Below are 15335 nucleotides of genomic sequence, written 5' to 3' on the forward strand. Positions count from 1 at the left end.
CGTTAGGAATATTGGTCCTAAGTGAGCAGACATCTTAAACAAGGCCACTGGGGGAAAAATATTCACAAAGTTAGGTTAGTAAATGCAAAATGAAATCAAAGTCAAGCTTTGGGTTTTAATTTTCTAAGACGACTGTAGATGTAGTGCATCCCATGCAATCAGACTGAAATTCTCTTGTTATTTGCTGCCCATTCATTTCCCTGGGGCTTCTATGCATAGGTTTCAAGAGGGACCATGCTTTGTCTTTTTAGTTCAGTGGCAGATGAACAAGTACCACGTGTATTGTATCAATGCGGACCATAAATCCAAGTCAGTCATAACGTTAAGTCTTGTGTGAACAGCTGTAATTAAGCCGGGGAGGGGGGGAGAGACCATTTTTTTTATATTAGAAGGTGAAACCAGTACTTAAAAGAACAAATTTAAGCCAACTCTGCTGTAAACCAAATATTTAAGATCATACTGAGCGAAAAGCAGAATTCTGCCAGGTTTCTACCTCTAAGAATACCAAGCAGTGAATCTATACATACTCTGGGGTCTTGAGCTCAGATACTAACGACATGTTAAGGTCAGTTAACTGAAAGTTTAAATAATTTTGGAGCAAGCAAGTGTGCCACTTGGTGGTGAAAGTCACACAGCTGACTTAGGGCGAACCCCTCATGGGGCTTTCAAGGCAAGAGACGTTCAGAGGTGGTTCGCCATTGCCTGCCTCCGTGTCACAACCTGGGTATTCTTTGGTGGTCTCCCTCCCAAATACTGCCCAGGGCCCACCCTGCTTAGCTTACAGGATCTGACAAGATAGGGCTAGCCTGGGCTATCCAGATTGGGGCTAGGTGGCACTTACTAAACCTAACTAATTTTGTTATGTTGCCATCAGAGGGTAGCAAGTTGGTATATAAATATTTTTTTTTAAAGCCTCTTATGTGAAACAGTCATCAATGACCGTTGTATTAAAAAAAAGAGAGCGTGCCGTCGAGTGCCAGCCAACTTATAGTGATGTGACCCTATGAAGCCCCACCTTACGCAGATTTCAGAGCAAGAGATAAGCAGAGATGGTTTTTCATTGCTTTCCCATTTTATTACGAGAGACAAATCGTATGTCGCTACACTCTTCCTTAAAAAAAATACATAATCCATTTTTAGAAATATTTTATTTGAACACATTAAGGCAAAAATCACATTGTGAAATTACCCCTCTTTACATACATTCATCAGTCTTACAGATGAGTTTGAAGTGCACAGAGGTTCTAACAAGATCCCAGAGTCATTAAATAACGTCTTATTATTCAGTCCCTTATTATCTGAGCAGGAAAATCAAATGTGAAACCAAAAGTTAGAAAAATACACTGTCAGTTAATGGCCACTAGAACATGGATCGATCAGATTATTTTGTTAAAAATGTCCTCACCTGTCTTTTTTTGCAAATGAGAAGGAAGAGAGTTCAACTTCTACACCCTTCTCGAAATTGTTTACCTGAGCAGTTTCACCCACCTGTCTGAACGCAACGAAATACACATGCTGTTTTAATAAATGTAACCTGAGTTAATGTTTCTTCTATGTAGAAGACAAAGGTTTCTCTAACACAGTCAAGGGAACCTACAATACTAGGAAATTAATGGCCACCTATCTCCAAGTAGTCCTATTCTTCCCCAGCTACGGTGAACTTATAAGTGCTTCAAACTTTCAGAACAGCAGATGGTTTGATTTGTCACTCCATATAAGTGTGAACACAGAGATTTTACTTGAAGAACAGACCTCTCATTCCTATTCAACAAACGTATGGACTTTGCGACCTCAGGAAGTTCCCCACAACTGAGTTCAAAAACGCCTAAGGGATGCCTTTCATATTAACTCCATTTTAACTAGTTATTTCTATCATTGTTCTCTGTTAACATCTGCATTTCATGTACTTTTAGCCTCAGACCGTAATCAATCCCTGCACGTGACCCAGGCTGGACCAGCTGGCCTGGTTAGCAACGCACCCCCCCTTCTCCAAGCTGTCAAAGTGACTACACATACGAACCAAACTGGAACTTGAGTCGTCTCTCGAACTAGTATCTGATGAAGGAAGTGCTGACTCCCAAAAGCTCATACCCTGAAAATCTTGTTGGTCTCTGTGGTGCTGCTGGACTCGAATGTAGCTCTTCTACGTGGCCACCCTCCGAAACCGTCTTCCTGAACTAGTGGTAGTAAAGTTCCTCGAAAGCTGCCTTGCCATGGAACCCTGGGAAGCAAGAGGGCTGGTCAACTGGATGGGATTCCATTCCCTTCAAGAGGAGGGACGTGGCAACTCTGCAAGTGGTACAGGTGGAGCCCAAAGACCCTCGTTTCTCCTTAAACATCCCCTCCCCCCCCCTAAAAAACAGGGCTCATTCTAATCAGATTTTAGATCCCTGTTTAAGGACCGGCTATACAATTAAGAGAGCACACCATAAAATTTACAGATCAACGTCCCCCCCCCCCCACGATTTTTTTTATCTGCTTCTAGAGATGAATCGTATCACATTTTGCAACCTTAAGCCAGCAAGGACTTCCAAAGTGCTCTAGGAAGGACTCTCTGGGACTGCGCTGTTGGGGTTGCCATGACTATACTGAGCTCACACAGGCACTTTAACAATGAGTCTACAGGACTAAAATGACCAGTAAATCCTTAGGCTAAATCCTTAGATGATGTGTAATCCCGCAAAGAGTCTGTGAAAACTGGTCTACGCACACACGGGGCAGATGTGAACTGTCTCCCAAAGCCTTACTCGGCTCCATTCCTCACTGCGTGTCAACAAACCTCGTAAGAAACGGAAGACCACGCAGCGCCACAACCGATTCAGAAGCAAAACAGCAGAAAGCAGTTATACAACAGTTCAGATACAGTTCAATACATCTGTCTGAGTTCTTTACAGGTTGTTTTATTGCTGCCACAGATTAAGGGGGAAAGGGGGCAGGAAAATGATCTTACAAGCTGTCACCAGGCGAGTAATCTGTTTGGCAGTTTCTAACCCGCTCCGGGGATTAACACGCGGTCTAACCGTACACTGCAGTCATCTGTCAGTAATAGTGGTGCCCTGCCCGTCACTTCAGAATGCTCCTAAATAAAACTCTCAGGCCACAGATGTTTAAATTACCATCTGCCACTTTTCTACACGAGGTCTGTTTCCACATCTTCACACCTGAACGGCTGGGGCTCTCCTGTGGTCAGCAAAGTGACTCTGCAGGAGCTCCACTGTTCTCTATCGTTAAAGGGCAGAACTTTTTTCCTGGGGGAACGCGCCGGAATGTAGTTCTGGAACCTCTTTGGCAAAATTCTTTTAGAAATGTTTAAAAGTTCATGAGTTTTCAGGATACCGATTGAAAACCTAATTTCCTTCTTGAGAGTTCCGGCACCTCCCCCCCCCCAAAAAAGCCCTGTTAAAGAGCATGACCCGCCCAGAACTGGTGCTTTGCAACCCCCCGCCCATTAATTTTAATGGCGCTAGTGATGGAATCCCACAAATGCAGCTGTGAGTCCAGCAAATGAATAGCCTCAATGTACACCTACAGTGAGGGAAGGCACCTGGTCCGTCAGATGATTCCTTTCTTTTTTTAATAAATAGTTTTATTAGTCCATCAGATGATTCCTACTGCACTAGAGACCAAATCTCCGCAATGCTGTAAAGTTCCTAACAATCGTAAACGATGCCATTATGGTACCCATTACTACTCTGAGTACCTGCAGTGCACATTAATGGAAAATGTAACCCCAAAGTAGTGATCCTGAACCCATAGGTCAGAGACCCTCAGGTCTGTCACGGAGCCCCACCTGCTCCCACAGAACTGCCGTTTTTTGCTATTTTCTGGAAGTCCTGCTCCTAGTGCACACATGGGGTGAGGGAGGGGTGCACCACCTCCTGCCTCTTTCAGCACACCTTCAAGGATCCAGGTGGCAAGGTGAGGCCACGCAATAGTGGAGATAATCCCTCTTTGGCCTGGGCAAGTTATGAGAATCTGACCCTTCCTCGGCTTGGATGTCATGTGGCGCCCACTCACATGCTTTGCGCGGCAACCTCATGGTTAAGCACCCCCACCCCCACCACCCAAGTTTGGAAGGGCTGCGGACCACTGCTTGAAAGCCGGTATTGCTCATACACTTCTGATTCCACACCCCCCCCCAGTACTTTTTACTCACATGAAGGCACTCGTATTGCTGACAATTTTTGAATACATAATTTATCACAGTTGTGAATATCTCAGATCAACAAATGGCTTTTAATTGTTACTATAGCAATTTTTCTGTATAGTTATTAGTGCTTGATATTTGATGAAATGAAAAATTGATGAAATCCCCATTACACTAGACTACACAGTAGCTGAATGTTGTCAATTTTATCATTTAACCACCTCATAAGAGAAACAAGAATGGGAAATGCAACATTATTCGGGGGGGGGGGGTATGGCACATGGAAATACCAAGAAATTAAATCCAAGAGAAGACTTTGCAAACAAAGACGTAGGACTGTACAGGCAAATATGGACTCTGTTTCAGTTATTCTTATCAAACTACAGTGGGACAGCAGCAGGTGGGGGGAGGCAGAACTTCCTCCCTCCCACAGATAAAGCACTGAGGTTATACAATTTTTGCCTCGATTGCTGAATGTCAAAAGATTCAGTAAGGCATAGGAAATGGTAGGCGTAATGAAAGCTCCCCCCAAAAGCAGGCCTCCAGCTCAAAAGCTAACATCAGCTGGAAGTGGAACTGTAATTGGTCAGGTTACTTGGAAGGTACAGGAGGAAAATGAACAGCAGTGGTCTATTAACGCAGTTTCTTGCTACACAGTGTTACAATTTGAGCTGCAGAAAACGTATGAGCCAAGTGCATCACAGGTGCACCGTCTGTCCCCAGGGGCTGGCGATCTCCTAAGAAAGCCACTGGGGGATGCAGGCAGCCCAGGTATCCATTAAGCCCTCCCAGACTTAATGGGTAGTGGTAAAGACTCTGCCTGTAATAGTTTTATGCCCCTCCCCCCTTGATCACAAGATCTAGCTAATCTGAGAGATGCCGAAAAATGTTTCTTTGGCTCGGAGTAGCAGATGATCTTCTTGGCTACCAAATTCTTCTCTCGCTCAAATCATAAATTTGAGCAAATCTGAATCCCCATCTCTTCTCCATCCCAAGTTATGCTCCCTGTTGATGGGGAGTAATGGAGGAGCAGCTGAGAGGAAAGGAAGTTCTTCCAATTTTCACTCTCCATCTCTATTTCTTCCTGCTGGTGGATCCTGGGAATTGTAGCTTCCAAAACAACTGGCATTAACCACCTACATTCCCAGAATGCATGACGCTCCCAGTCTTCACTCCCATATACATTCTGGCCACTACCCTTCCATGAATGCACCAGAGGAAATGAAGTATAGAAGAATAAAGGAGGATGCACCTGTACTGGGAATAGGGAGCTTGCCCATAGCTTAGGTTTGCAAACCTCTAGGTAGGGCCAGGCCTGGAGATCTCCAGATGACAGAGATCCGTTCCCCCTGGAGAAAATGCCTACTCTATGGCAGGACAGCCTATTGAGCTCCCTCCCGTCCCCAGGCCCCACCCCCAACATCTCCAGGAATGTCCGCACCCTGAGTTGGTGACCCAATCATAGCTACAGCCTGAATTTGCTGGTTCCCTGCTAAGGAAGGGCTCTCGGGGCCCCACACTTGTCACCAGGGGTCATTTCCTGTGGGAGCGCACAGGAGCGGAGCTCCGGCGGTAAGGAGCTCAGGGGGCGGGCACATGCAACAAGCCCCGCCCCATGCTCCCAGGAGCCCTCAGTTGGGCCACAAGGAGCAAGAAGCAGCCAGGTCAGGGGGTGTGGCATATGCAAACAAGTTACACTAATGAGTTATGCTAATAAGCTCCTGCACCTCTTTTTCTACAAAATGACCCCTGCTTGTCACCAAAAACCTTGCCTGAATGGCACCACTGCCAAATGCCCCAGCAATATAGGGGCTCCCCCCTTTGTCTCACTCACAATATGGAGTTGGGTGCAATGATTAGCCGTTCAAGGTTACGAAATGCAGAATTCCAAGAGTCAAGAGACCGAACGGGAGGCAGCAGTGCAACATTCAACAGCTATTTTTCTAAGATTCCTTACACTAAAAATAGAAAGGGGCACCAGGGCTGCATTAGAGCGGAAACCAATTCCAGGTGCTGCATTTTATTTTCTGTGCTTCTGCTTCGACTGTTTGTTTAGGTTTTCTTCCTGACCTTGTAGATCTGCAAAAACGGGCTAGAAAGCTCAGGAGGGCAGCCTCCGATGTAGCTGCTGCTGCTGAGCTACCTTTTGGTACTAGACAATAATGCCGTATTAGGCTTCAAGAAGAAGCCGCGTGGGCCCACGAATCCAAAAATAGTGTACTGAAAGAAATGCACACTTTCTAGTAAGATACTAACACTTTGGCAGAAAGAAAGCATCTGGTTGGCTTTCAAATCCTCAGCTTCACATATTTCTCTCTGCCGTTGCCAAAGAGAAAGCTGCCCCCCCCCCCAATGAAGCTTAGTGCAAATTTTCTGGATATATGAATGGGGAAGAGGAGGACGCAAATGGAAGATTCCAGTTTAAAGCAAGGGTACTCTGCACCAGGAAAAGTGTTGTGCAAAACTGCAGTCTGTGCTTGGGGAAGTCCTGTTTTATTGCATGTCTTAGTTACCAGGGCTAATATCAATGACGCTTTGGGTTATTCCTGCTTACAAGGAATTCAAACTCATATCGGAAGATTTTCCTATTAAAATACGTTCAGAAATTCGTATCCATCACTAGAATCCCAACCTGAAGCCATTAATATTGGACACAAATGTGCAAAAAAATAATAATTTCTAAGCCGCTAAACAAAAAATCATTTCATTCTTTCGCATGACAAAAATCAGTGCAGGAACCTCCTTGTGGTTCATTCGGGTTTGCCACACGGACCCTTTCACACAAGGTGTACATTTTTTGAAGAATCTAATTTGCGTAATCCTATTTCCGTGATCTGTAGAGGTAGCAGATTTCATTTTTGGAAAGCAAAACTAAAAAACGAAACTTTTGTTCAATATTTATGCTTGTGTTATTGCCCCAGTCCTATGTCTTTCAAATGATAGTGCAAACAGCTTTCCAGTGCATCTAGTAAAAGTCCATTAACCTATTGCTGACATTTCTACAAGTTTTTAGAGTTCTTTCTGCATTTGCACTTTACAGGCTGCAGCTAAGAATGGCAAGACACCTACACTGGATTGGCGGACAAACGAAAACAGGTGGGCGCTCTGCAGATTGCCTCCTAGGTTATTCTGGACTACAAAACAAGGGCACTGCAGAGAAGGGCCCGTGAAACAGCAAAGCACTAGAAGAACACCCGGACAATTAGAAACCAACAGAACATGGAAATCTCTAAAAAGAAATGTGGTATGAAACAGCTGGGGGGGGGGGGAACAGTCTGCAAGTCCAGAGACCAATTCTACAGGAAAAACTGTCTTCCAAGTAAGCTTCTTGACCCAAGTATCCTGAGTCAACAATCTCCAGGCAGAGGTTTCAATTTGTCTTAATCACAATACACCAATGGCAAGGGAGCTTTTGACCTATCAAATCCTTTTGGGGGCTCTAGAGAAACCAGCGTTATTTTTTGGTACGCAGAGGTTATGTTCTCAATCAATCAATCAATCAATCAATCAATCAATCAAGAAGGCACATTGATTTATGAGGGGGAGAGAAACTATCTTGCAACTCCCCCTTTTCATTAAACAAATTCCCCCACCAACACACACACACACACCTTATGGAAAGACAATGGAAGATGAAACCTGCACGGTTATCACCAACTGAAAGAATTCTGTTCTCCCCCCCCAAAAATCCCCCCCCAACATGGATTTATAATGTGAAATGTGATTCTGTAAAATGCATCACAAAATAAATTAAAAAGAACTTTCACAATTCTCTTCAGAACTGTTGTGCAGACGCTTGCACCAGACAGGCAGCCTCCACTAAATGAACACCTTCTGGACCAGCGCCATTTGAAATAACTACTTGCCTTTTTCTAAAAACACCCTGGCATGTAACAGTAGTGCACACTAAAAACACACACACATACATACACACACACACAGCCAAATGTAGCCGCTTCAAATATTACAGCACTGTAATATACTCCAGGGACCTTTTAAGAACGTGTGATGTAGCCTTTAGGAGGGGGGAAAAACCCCAGTTTGAGTGGACAGAGTACACAAGTTTGGCATGAGGAGATCCATGGGCAAGCCTACATCTTACAGGTCACTTTCATACCCACTTAAAGGCCACGTCTTCCCCAAAGGATCTTGGGAGGTTGTAGTACAGTGATGGAGCTCAGACCTCTGCTAGCAATTCATAGGCACTCTGACAGAATTAGTTCCTAGGGGTCCCCAGAAGCACATATCTGGGAGAGGGGCTGTGGCTCAGTGGTAGAGCATCTGCTTTGCACGCAGAATGTCCCAGGTTCAATCCCCGGCATCTCCAGCTAAAAGGAGAAGAGGTAGGAGGTGATGTGACTAGCCTCTGCTCAAGACCTTGGAGAGCCACTGCCAGTACTGACTCCGACAGACCTATGGTCTGATTCAGTATAAGGCAACTTCAAGTGACAGTATGGCTATTAAGCCACTATACAGATAAAGATAGCATGTGTTATATGACAGCAAAGAATCTATGAACGCGAGGTCAAGTGACGAATGCACAGGTTTCAGACAGAGACAGGAGCCAAGATCCAGAAAGCTGCTCTAGATGCGCCTAGAGAATTGGGTGTGACCTGTGGCACCTCTTTAAAGTGCCCTCCTCCTCCTCCTCCTCCTCCTCCCATCATGTCAGATGCACTTTTGAGCAAGTTTCAAACGTAGTTTGCCATGCCGCATGGGGTACTCCTACCATGGAAACACAAATCCAATGCCCGCTTGGGCATCCCTGGTTAGAACTGCCAGCCATCCTACAGTAGTAAAAAAAGGGAAGGGCTGAAGGCTTGAAATGGCAGAACTTTCTAAAGAACTCTTTGTCAGTACGGTGGTCTTCAACCCATGGATCAGGACTCTCAGGAGACACATGGAGCCCCACCAGCTGGGTCATCAGGGCCCTACAGAGCTGCTTTTTTCTGGCAGGTTTTTAAATTTAATGTATTTATACCCTGCCTCTCTCCCCCATGGGGGCGGGCCCAGAGTGCCTTACATCACTCTCCTCCATCTTATCCTCACAGCAACCACTGAGGTAAGTTAGGCTGAGAGTATGACTGGCTCAAGGTCGCCCAGCAAGCTTCTGTGGTATGAGTGGGGATTCGAACCAGATACCAACCCAACACTCCTCTCACCACTACAACACCCTGGCTCTCAGATTTGCGGCAGGACCATTCGTGCTCACGAGCAGAGGGGCACAGGCACTTGACGGTGGCCAGCATTTACTTTCAGTCCAGGCAGGTTCAGAGGTCATCCCCTTTCCCACAGACGTCTTCCCTTGCACTTTGTTTCCCCTGCCACTCCTGCCAGTCTGCCCTCCGATGCTCTACAAAAGCTTCCCAATAAAAATGAAGTTTCACAGGTGTGCGCCTGGGGGCCCCCATGCTAGAATCAGAGCATCGGTAGGAGGGGAATGTCACCTGGCTGGACAGGTGAGGGGGGAAAGAAGGCAAAGGATAGTGTGTGTGTGTGTGTGGGGGGGGCATATGCATGTTACTCTGAATCCACCTGTCCTGTCTTATTCCTTACTACAGAGAGTTTCCTCGGGATGGAAATGCACACTGAGAAATGGCTGTCTTGGTCTGCTACCCATGGCCCTGACCTTGACACTGGTGAGGTCATAACTCTGCTTTGTCTTCTTCCTAGCAGGTGACCCGTGACATGTCTACATGGGCTGTCATGACATGTGACTTCTATCACATATTTCTGTCTTCTCAGTGCGTCCCACCTGGAGGGGTGGAAGACCACGGCCATTGGCAGATTTCAGAGTCGGCGTAACTAATCACCCACTGCTGCCCAAATTTAAAGTCAACCCAGATCGTTGCCCTATTCATAAGCACTACACAATCTTGAGTACAAAAATAAGATTCCAGTTTAACCCCTTTTTAGCTTCACTCGTGATTTGAAACCAAAGCACAGCACAGAAAATTGTGCAAAGTAGTTTGTTCCCATCTGTTAATATTGCCGACGTCTTTACAGATCATACAAAAGCCCCCCAAAAGCCTTAATACATATCCTTGTAGATTTCTTGTAGCAAAGGATGTAAATGTGCATCAGATTCAGTCTTTTTGATTATCTGAACAAGTTGAGCATGCTCTGTGACAAGCTGTCGGAGGTCCGCCATTTTCTGCAGAAGTTTTGGAAAAAGGAAGATGTCGTCAGGATGGTTGCTCTGCAAGTGAAGTTTTAGTACATGCACAATGCTCTCCTGCATCTTTTCAATGTGTCCTATGTTTACAAGGCCCGGGCGATCTGTTCTCAAAAACAAAAGCATACATCATGTCATTGCACAACGGTCAATTTGCCAAACAAGAAATTATCTGTGGGGAGAGCTGACCGAAAGGCCTGCCGCTTGCTCGGGGTGGTGGTGGAGGGGGCTGCATGGTCAGCATACAAATATTACAGGAGAGTGGGGAAACACAGGCTTATTTTGCATCACCCGTGAGGGATTATTTTGTAAGACGAACATCCCACAGCAATTACTTTACCAGTTTCACTACATGTCATTGGCCCTGGCTGGTGCCTTTAACTGCTTATTGCCTTAAATGATTCCGGGTACAATGTCTGTCCTCTTACCTCACTGCTCTTTAATTACTACAGTATGAGCCCTTTGGTGACAGAAACACGTGGGCTGCAACCTGCTCTGGAGCTACACGTCAGAAGGGTGTGTGTGCACAAAAGGCTCCTCTTTGCTCTTGTACAAGTTGACTGCTTGCAGCGCTTTTTTAACTGATACACTGGGGGGGGGGGATCTTGCTTGATTCCCCCCCTGCCTTGTGGCACTCTGTCCATTGGGGACGTTAAGCGGATGGGGGGAGGGAAGGCAGTCTTCGAGGACCTAACCTGATAATATCTAGAAGCAGGGTTTTTTTGTAGAAAAAGCCCAGCAGGAACACATTAGCATAATAGGCCACACCCCTGACAGCGCAGCTCATTAGCATATTAGGCCGCACCCCCATGTTACCAGAAGTGTGGTCATCCAGCCACACGCGCCTTTTGCTTCTTATTCCGTTTTACCTTGTTTGTTGTCAAAACCCAGAGCTTTTTTTGTAGCAGGAACTCCTTTGCATGTTAGGCCACACACCTCTAATGTAGCCAATCCTAATGAGTTTCTGCTCTTGGGTGTGGCCTATTATGCTAATGAGTTCCTGCTGGGCGTGGCCAACTCAGGAGCCAGCCGGAACTCCGTTCCTGTGCGTTCCTGCCCCAAAATAGCCCTGTCTACAAGGAATAAAGTTGAGTACTTTGCGTGTGTACACATGAAAGCTCACACCTTGAATAAAACTTTGTTGGCCTTAAAGGTGCCACTGGACACTAATGTTGTTCTACTTTTTCACCTTGTTCATTTGAGTGGGAGTGATTTAAGCACTGCTATACCCCTCTCAATGAAATCCACGGCACCTAGATTATGAGAATAGGCATGATCCAGCCAAAGATTTACTGGGATATCTTCAAAGCTTCAAGGAAACTGTAACTGTTTTAACAATTTAGTCAAACGTCAAAGAAGTCTGCAGTGAAACTCAGTTGCTCACTGGCTTAAGCATAGCTTCGGGACAATGTTCAGATGGTGATTATCTGAATAAAGCCACCGGGAGCACCAGAAGTGACTTAATTATAAGAGACCATATTACCCTGTGTGTAACAAGAATGGTGATTTAATAAATTACGTGTTTATTGGGTGAAGAAGAGTGACCTAAAAGGAGAAAATTTTAAGCTGTGGATGCTGTATAGAATAAATGACTCTACGCAACCTCTTAGTGGCAATCATGCCTTAACAGGAGATCACTATACCGAATGTACGTGGCTTCAGTGGACGTTTTGGTAACAGAATGTTGAAATGTGCCCCACAGTCTAATGGAGATAAAAAAAAATAAGGCCAAGGCCGACGGTGCAAAATCAGGTAAAAATATACTTTATTACTCAATTAAATTTCCAAAAATTCCCTATGCATTGCGCTGACTGGCTTTTAGGATCTGGATTTCAAATTTTAAGACAATATCTTATTTGTATCATTTTAACTACACTTATGTAAGCTCAGTGTTGTTGTTAGATATTACAAATTCCCTTGACAAAGCCTGTTGGCGAAACGCGTAGGGAATTTTTGGAAATTCAATTGAGTAATAAAGTATATTTTTACCTGATTTTGCACCATCAGCCTTGGCCTTATTTTTTATCTCCTGTGACTGGTGCATCTCTTTATTTTCTTGCCCCACAGTCAAATCAAATCAAATTTATTATTACGGTTCGTGACCAGCACAAGATCAGTTACAACAATGTAAATGAATCTAATAAGTTTTAGGAAATACGCAATATTTAAAATTACTGAATGGCCTATGCATTCTTAAAATCACAAAACAGATTGAACAAAACATTGAACAAAACATCTACATTTTATGATTCAGCTACATTCCGTGTTAATTCCCTGCGGATTCTGCATGATGCTGCAAGAAATCTGGCACAGGGGAGTGTGAGCTGAGGATTTATGTCTGAAAGGAACTTCCTGGTAATTTCAGATTCAGAGCAGGCAGAAAACCTCCCAAGCAAGGGTGCAATAATCTTCGCAAGCATTTCCTGGTAGAAACGGAAGTGAAGCAAAATATGCTCATTTGTCTCGACCTTCTCTGCTCCACATGGGCAAACCCTCTCTGCTAATGGGATCTTCCTATAACGTCCCTCCACTACCACAGAGGGGAGTATATACCATCTAGCCATAGAGTAAGCCCTGCGGTGGGACTGCCCCACAGTCTAATGCAAGAGTAGGCAAGCGGCATAGCAGACCATTTTGCTAAGGTGCCGGTACTGCAGGGTCCAGCGGTGCAGGAGATGGCCGCAGGGCACGGCTCATGCCTGTCACCATCACCCAGACCTGCACAGCCATCAGCCAAGGTCAGCGATGCTGCAGTCCCACTGGGGCTTGGTTTGTACAACCCATGGGCCATGTACAACCCATACCACCTCCATTCTATCTACCAGGACACCTTCACAGGAAGACAGTGCAATTTCCCCCACACACTTGGCCCAAAAATGTTGCCTATCCCCTGGTCTAGTGCCCATTCTCCCTCTTCCTCATCATAACTTAAAAATATGAACAAACTCTGTACAATGTAAACAAGTTTTAAAGGGAAAATAAAACATGAAAGCAATACTCACCCAAATGAGCTTCCAACAAAAATGTTACCACCTATTACTGAACCAAATGAGCTTTTAACCAAATTCCTACCACCTATTGCTATGCTGTTGTTTGGATTATAACTCTTAACCATACTAAACAGAAAGTCTTACTTTAAAAACGCTTATAGTAAAAGCAGAGTGATAACATGATTACGAGGACAGAAACCAATTGTTCTGGCACAATTTAATGAAAGTAAAAAAAACCTTTGGAAATGGAAGGTTCCACCATTAGAACAGGAAAAGATCCAAAATTGGCTGACAAGGTGTGAAATTTCTAGAGCCAGCTAAAGAGGTATTCCTTTACCCAAGAGCAATCTCTTATCTTTTTAAAAGGTGATGATGGCTTATATTGCTTTTTACTTCCCTGTAAACCACTATGAGTTTCTTTGATGGTCAGAGAAGGATGTAAGCTTTTTTTTTTTTTTTAAAGCAATTTAAATCTTACCTCCACAACAAATGATGGCGGCCACAAAGAGAGAGATGTCGCTGTCATCCAGCTCCATTGCGTTGAATTTCATTGCGAATTCAAACTTTGGCTCCATAATGTCACAAAATGGCTTCCTTAAACTTTTGAGGAATTCTCGAGTGATGAAACCATTTCCGTAGGCTACTAGCATCCCGTCTTTGTTCATTACAGAAGCTAACATGGCAAAAATGGCTTCATAAACCCCGTATTTCAACAGCGTCACCTGATCGTTCAAGTCTAGGTTTGAGAAGCCAGGGATAGATTTGGCAAATTCGGTAAGTTCCGTTACAGCCTCGACCGAGGTACACTGGCAGCAATGGAAGATTCGAACTTCAGCCTCCTTGTTCTGGATTCCATTGGCCACCAGCTTTGCCACGAGCGTCTTCTCTGCCATACATAACGTATCCATGTCATGTATAACAAATGGCTACAAAGAAAGATGTTTGTAAATGTTTTAAGACAGTACTTTCATTATGACCACTAGGCTTCACACCCCTTCTTAAAGAGTTCTCTCCAGAACGTAGGTTAATATGACACCACGGAAGATGGGGGATCCCTAACCTAATGGTGCCAAAAATATTTAGAATTTTGATAGCATTACGGAAGTGACACTTCCAGTGGATTTCTCCCACCCTCCATGCATTTGCTTACAGACATAATCACACAGTCCTATTAAAGATTCAGGTGGGTAGCAGTAGGCAGGTTGGTCTGAAGCAGCAAAACAAAGTCTGAGTCCAGTGATGAAGTGTGCTTGCACACGAAAGCTTATACTTTGAATAGAACTTTGTAAGTCTCTTTAAATACAGTCTTATCTGCTCACCACAGAAGGTTGGGATGTCCTTTACATTTTAAAGCTTAACTTAGGAAACCATTTATTTCACTTGTCAATATTCCTAAAGGGAATGAGAAACTGTCTGCTGTAGCTTTATGCGGGTGAGAAGCTGAGACACCTGGACCTCTAGAACAGCCATGCTACTGCTAAGTTCTGCATCAGTATTCATTCAGGTACCGTTTCCATTCCTCCTGTTCTTGCATGTAATATTTGAAAGAGCAGAGATGGAAAAGGGTCACTTTCTAAAGACTTTACAAGATTTTTTTTAAAAAAAAACCCATACCACAACACTGTTTGAAAGAAGCAGAAATGTTTTGCCAATTCCCTCCAGTGTATAAAAGATATTACAAAATGGCCTATATTGTGCAGAAGGTTCAAGATGGGTAGCCGTGTTTGTCTGTCTGTAGAAATAGAAAGGAACAAGAATCCAGTAGCGGCTTACAGACTAACAGAAGAAGTGAGCCGTGACTCACGAAAGATCACAGTATAAACACCTCTCACCACTGGGGGGAAGTTTCTTTGGGAATGGCCAGCGTAACCTGAACCCACTTAAAACGGACTGAATGAGGGATCAATTACATGTTACCTTTCTTCATCTGTTTACACTTTTTGTTCAGGCTTGGCCAAGGGCTCCTGCCTCCCCTCCCCAGCAGTTTTTTTGTCTGAAAACTGCACTGCCATGTGTGTATGCG

The 15335-nt window shown here is 44.5% G+C and overlaps 1 protein-coding gene and 1 non-coding gene across 2 annotated transcripts in view; one reads left to right on the forward strand and one right to left on the reverse strand.

Moving 5' to 3' along the window:
* The first annotated feature begins 8402 nt into the window (after window positions 1-8402).
* On the forward strand, window positions 8403-8474 carry TRNAA-UGC. The gene has a single exon. It is a non-coding gene; the product is annotated as a tRNA-Ala (tRNA).
* A 981-nt stretch (window positions 8475-9455) lies between these two features.
* The window catches only part of PPARA (peroxisome proliferator-activated receptor alpha), a 46861-nt gene continuing 40981 nt past the window's right edge, over window positions 9456-15335 (reverse strand). Inside the window, exons 6-7 of the mRNA XM_015427228.1 lie at window positions 13791-14238; window positions 9456-10426 (exon numbers count right to left, since the gene is read on the reverse strand). Of these exons, the coding sequence (XP_015282714.1) occupies window positions 10179-10426; window positions 13791-14238 (696 nt within the window). The 3' untranslated portion in view covers window positions 9456-10178. The remainder of the gene's footprint in view (window positions 10427-13790; window positions 14239-15335) is intronic.

The sequence above is a fragment of the Gekko japonicus genome, unplaced genomic scaffold (assembly GCF_001447785.1).
Source record: "Gekko japonicus isolate JY-2015 unplaced genomic scaffold, Gekko_japonicus_V1.1 scaffold1221, whole genome shotgun sequence".
Lineage (NCBI taxonomy): Eukaryota > Metazoa > Chordata > Lepidosauria > Squamata > Gekkonidae > Gekko > Gekko japonicus.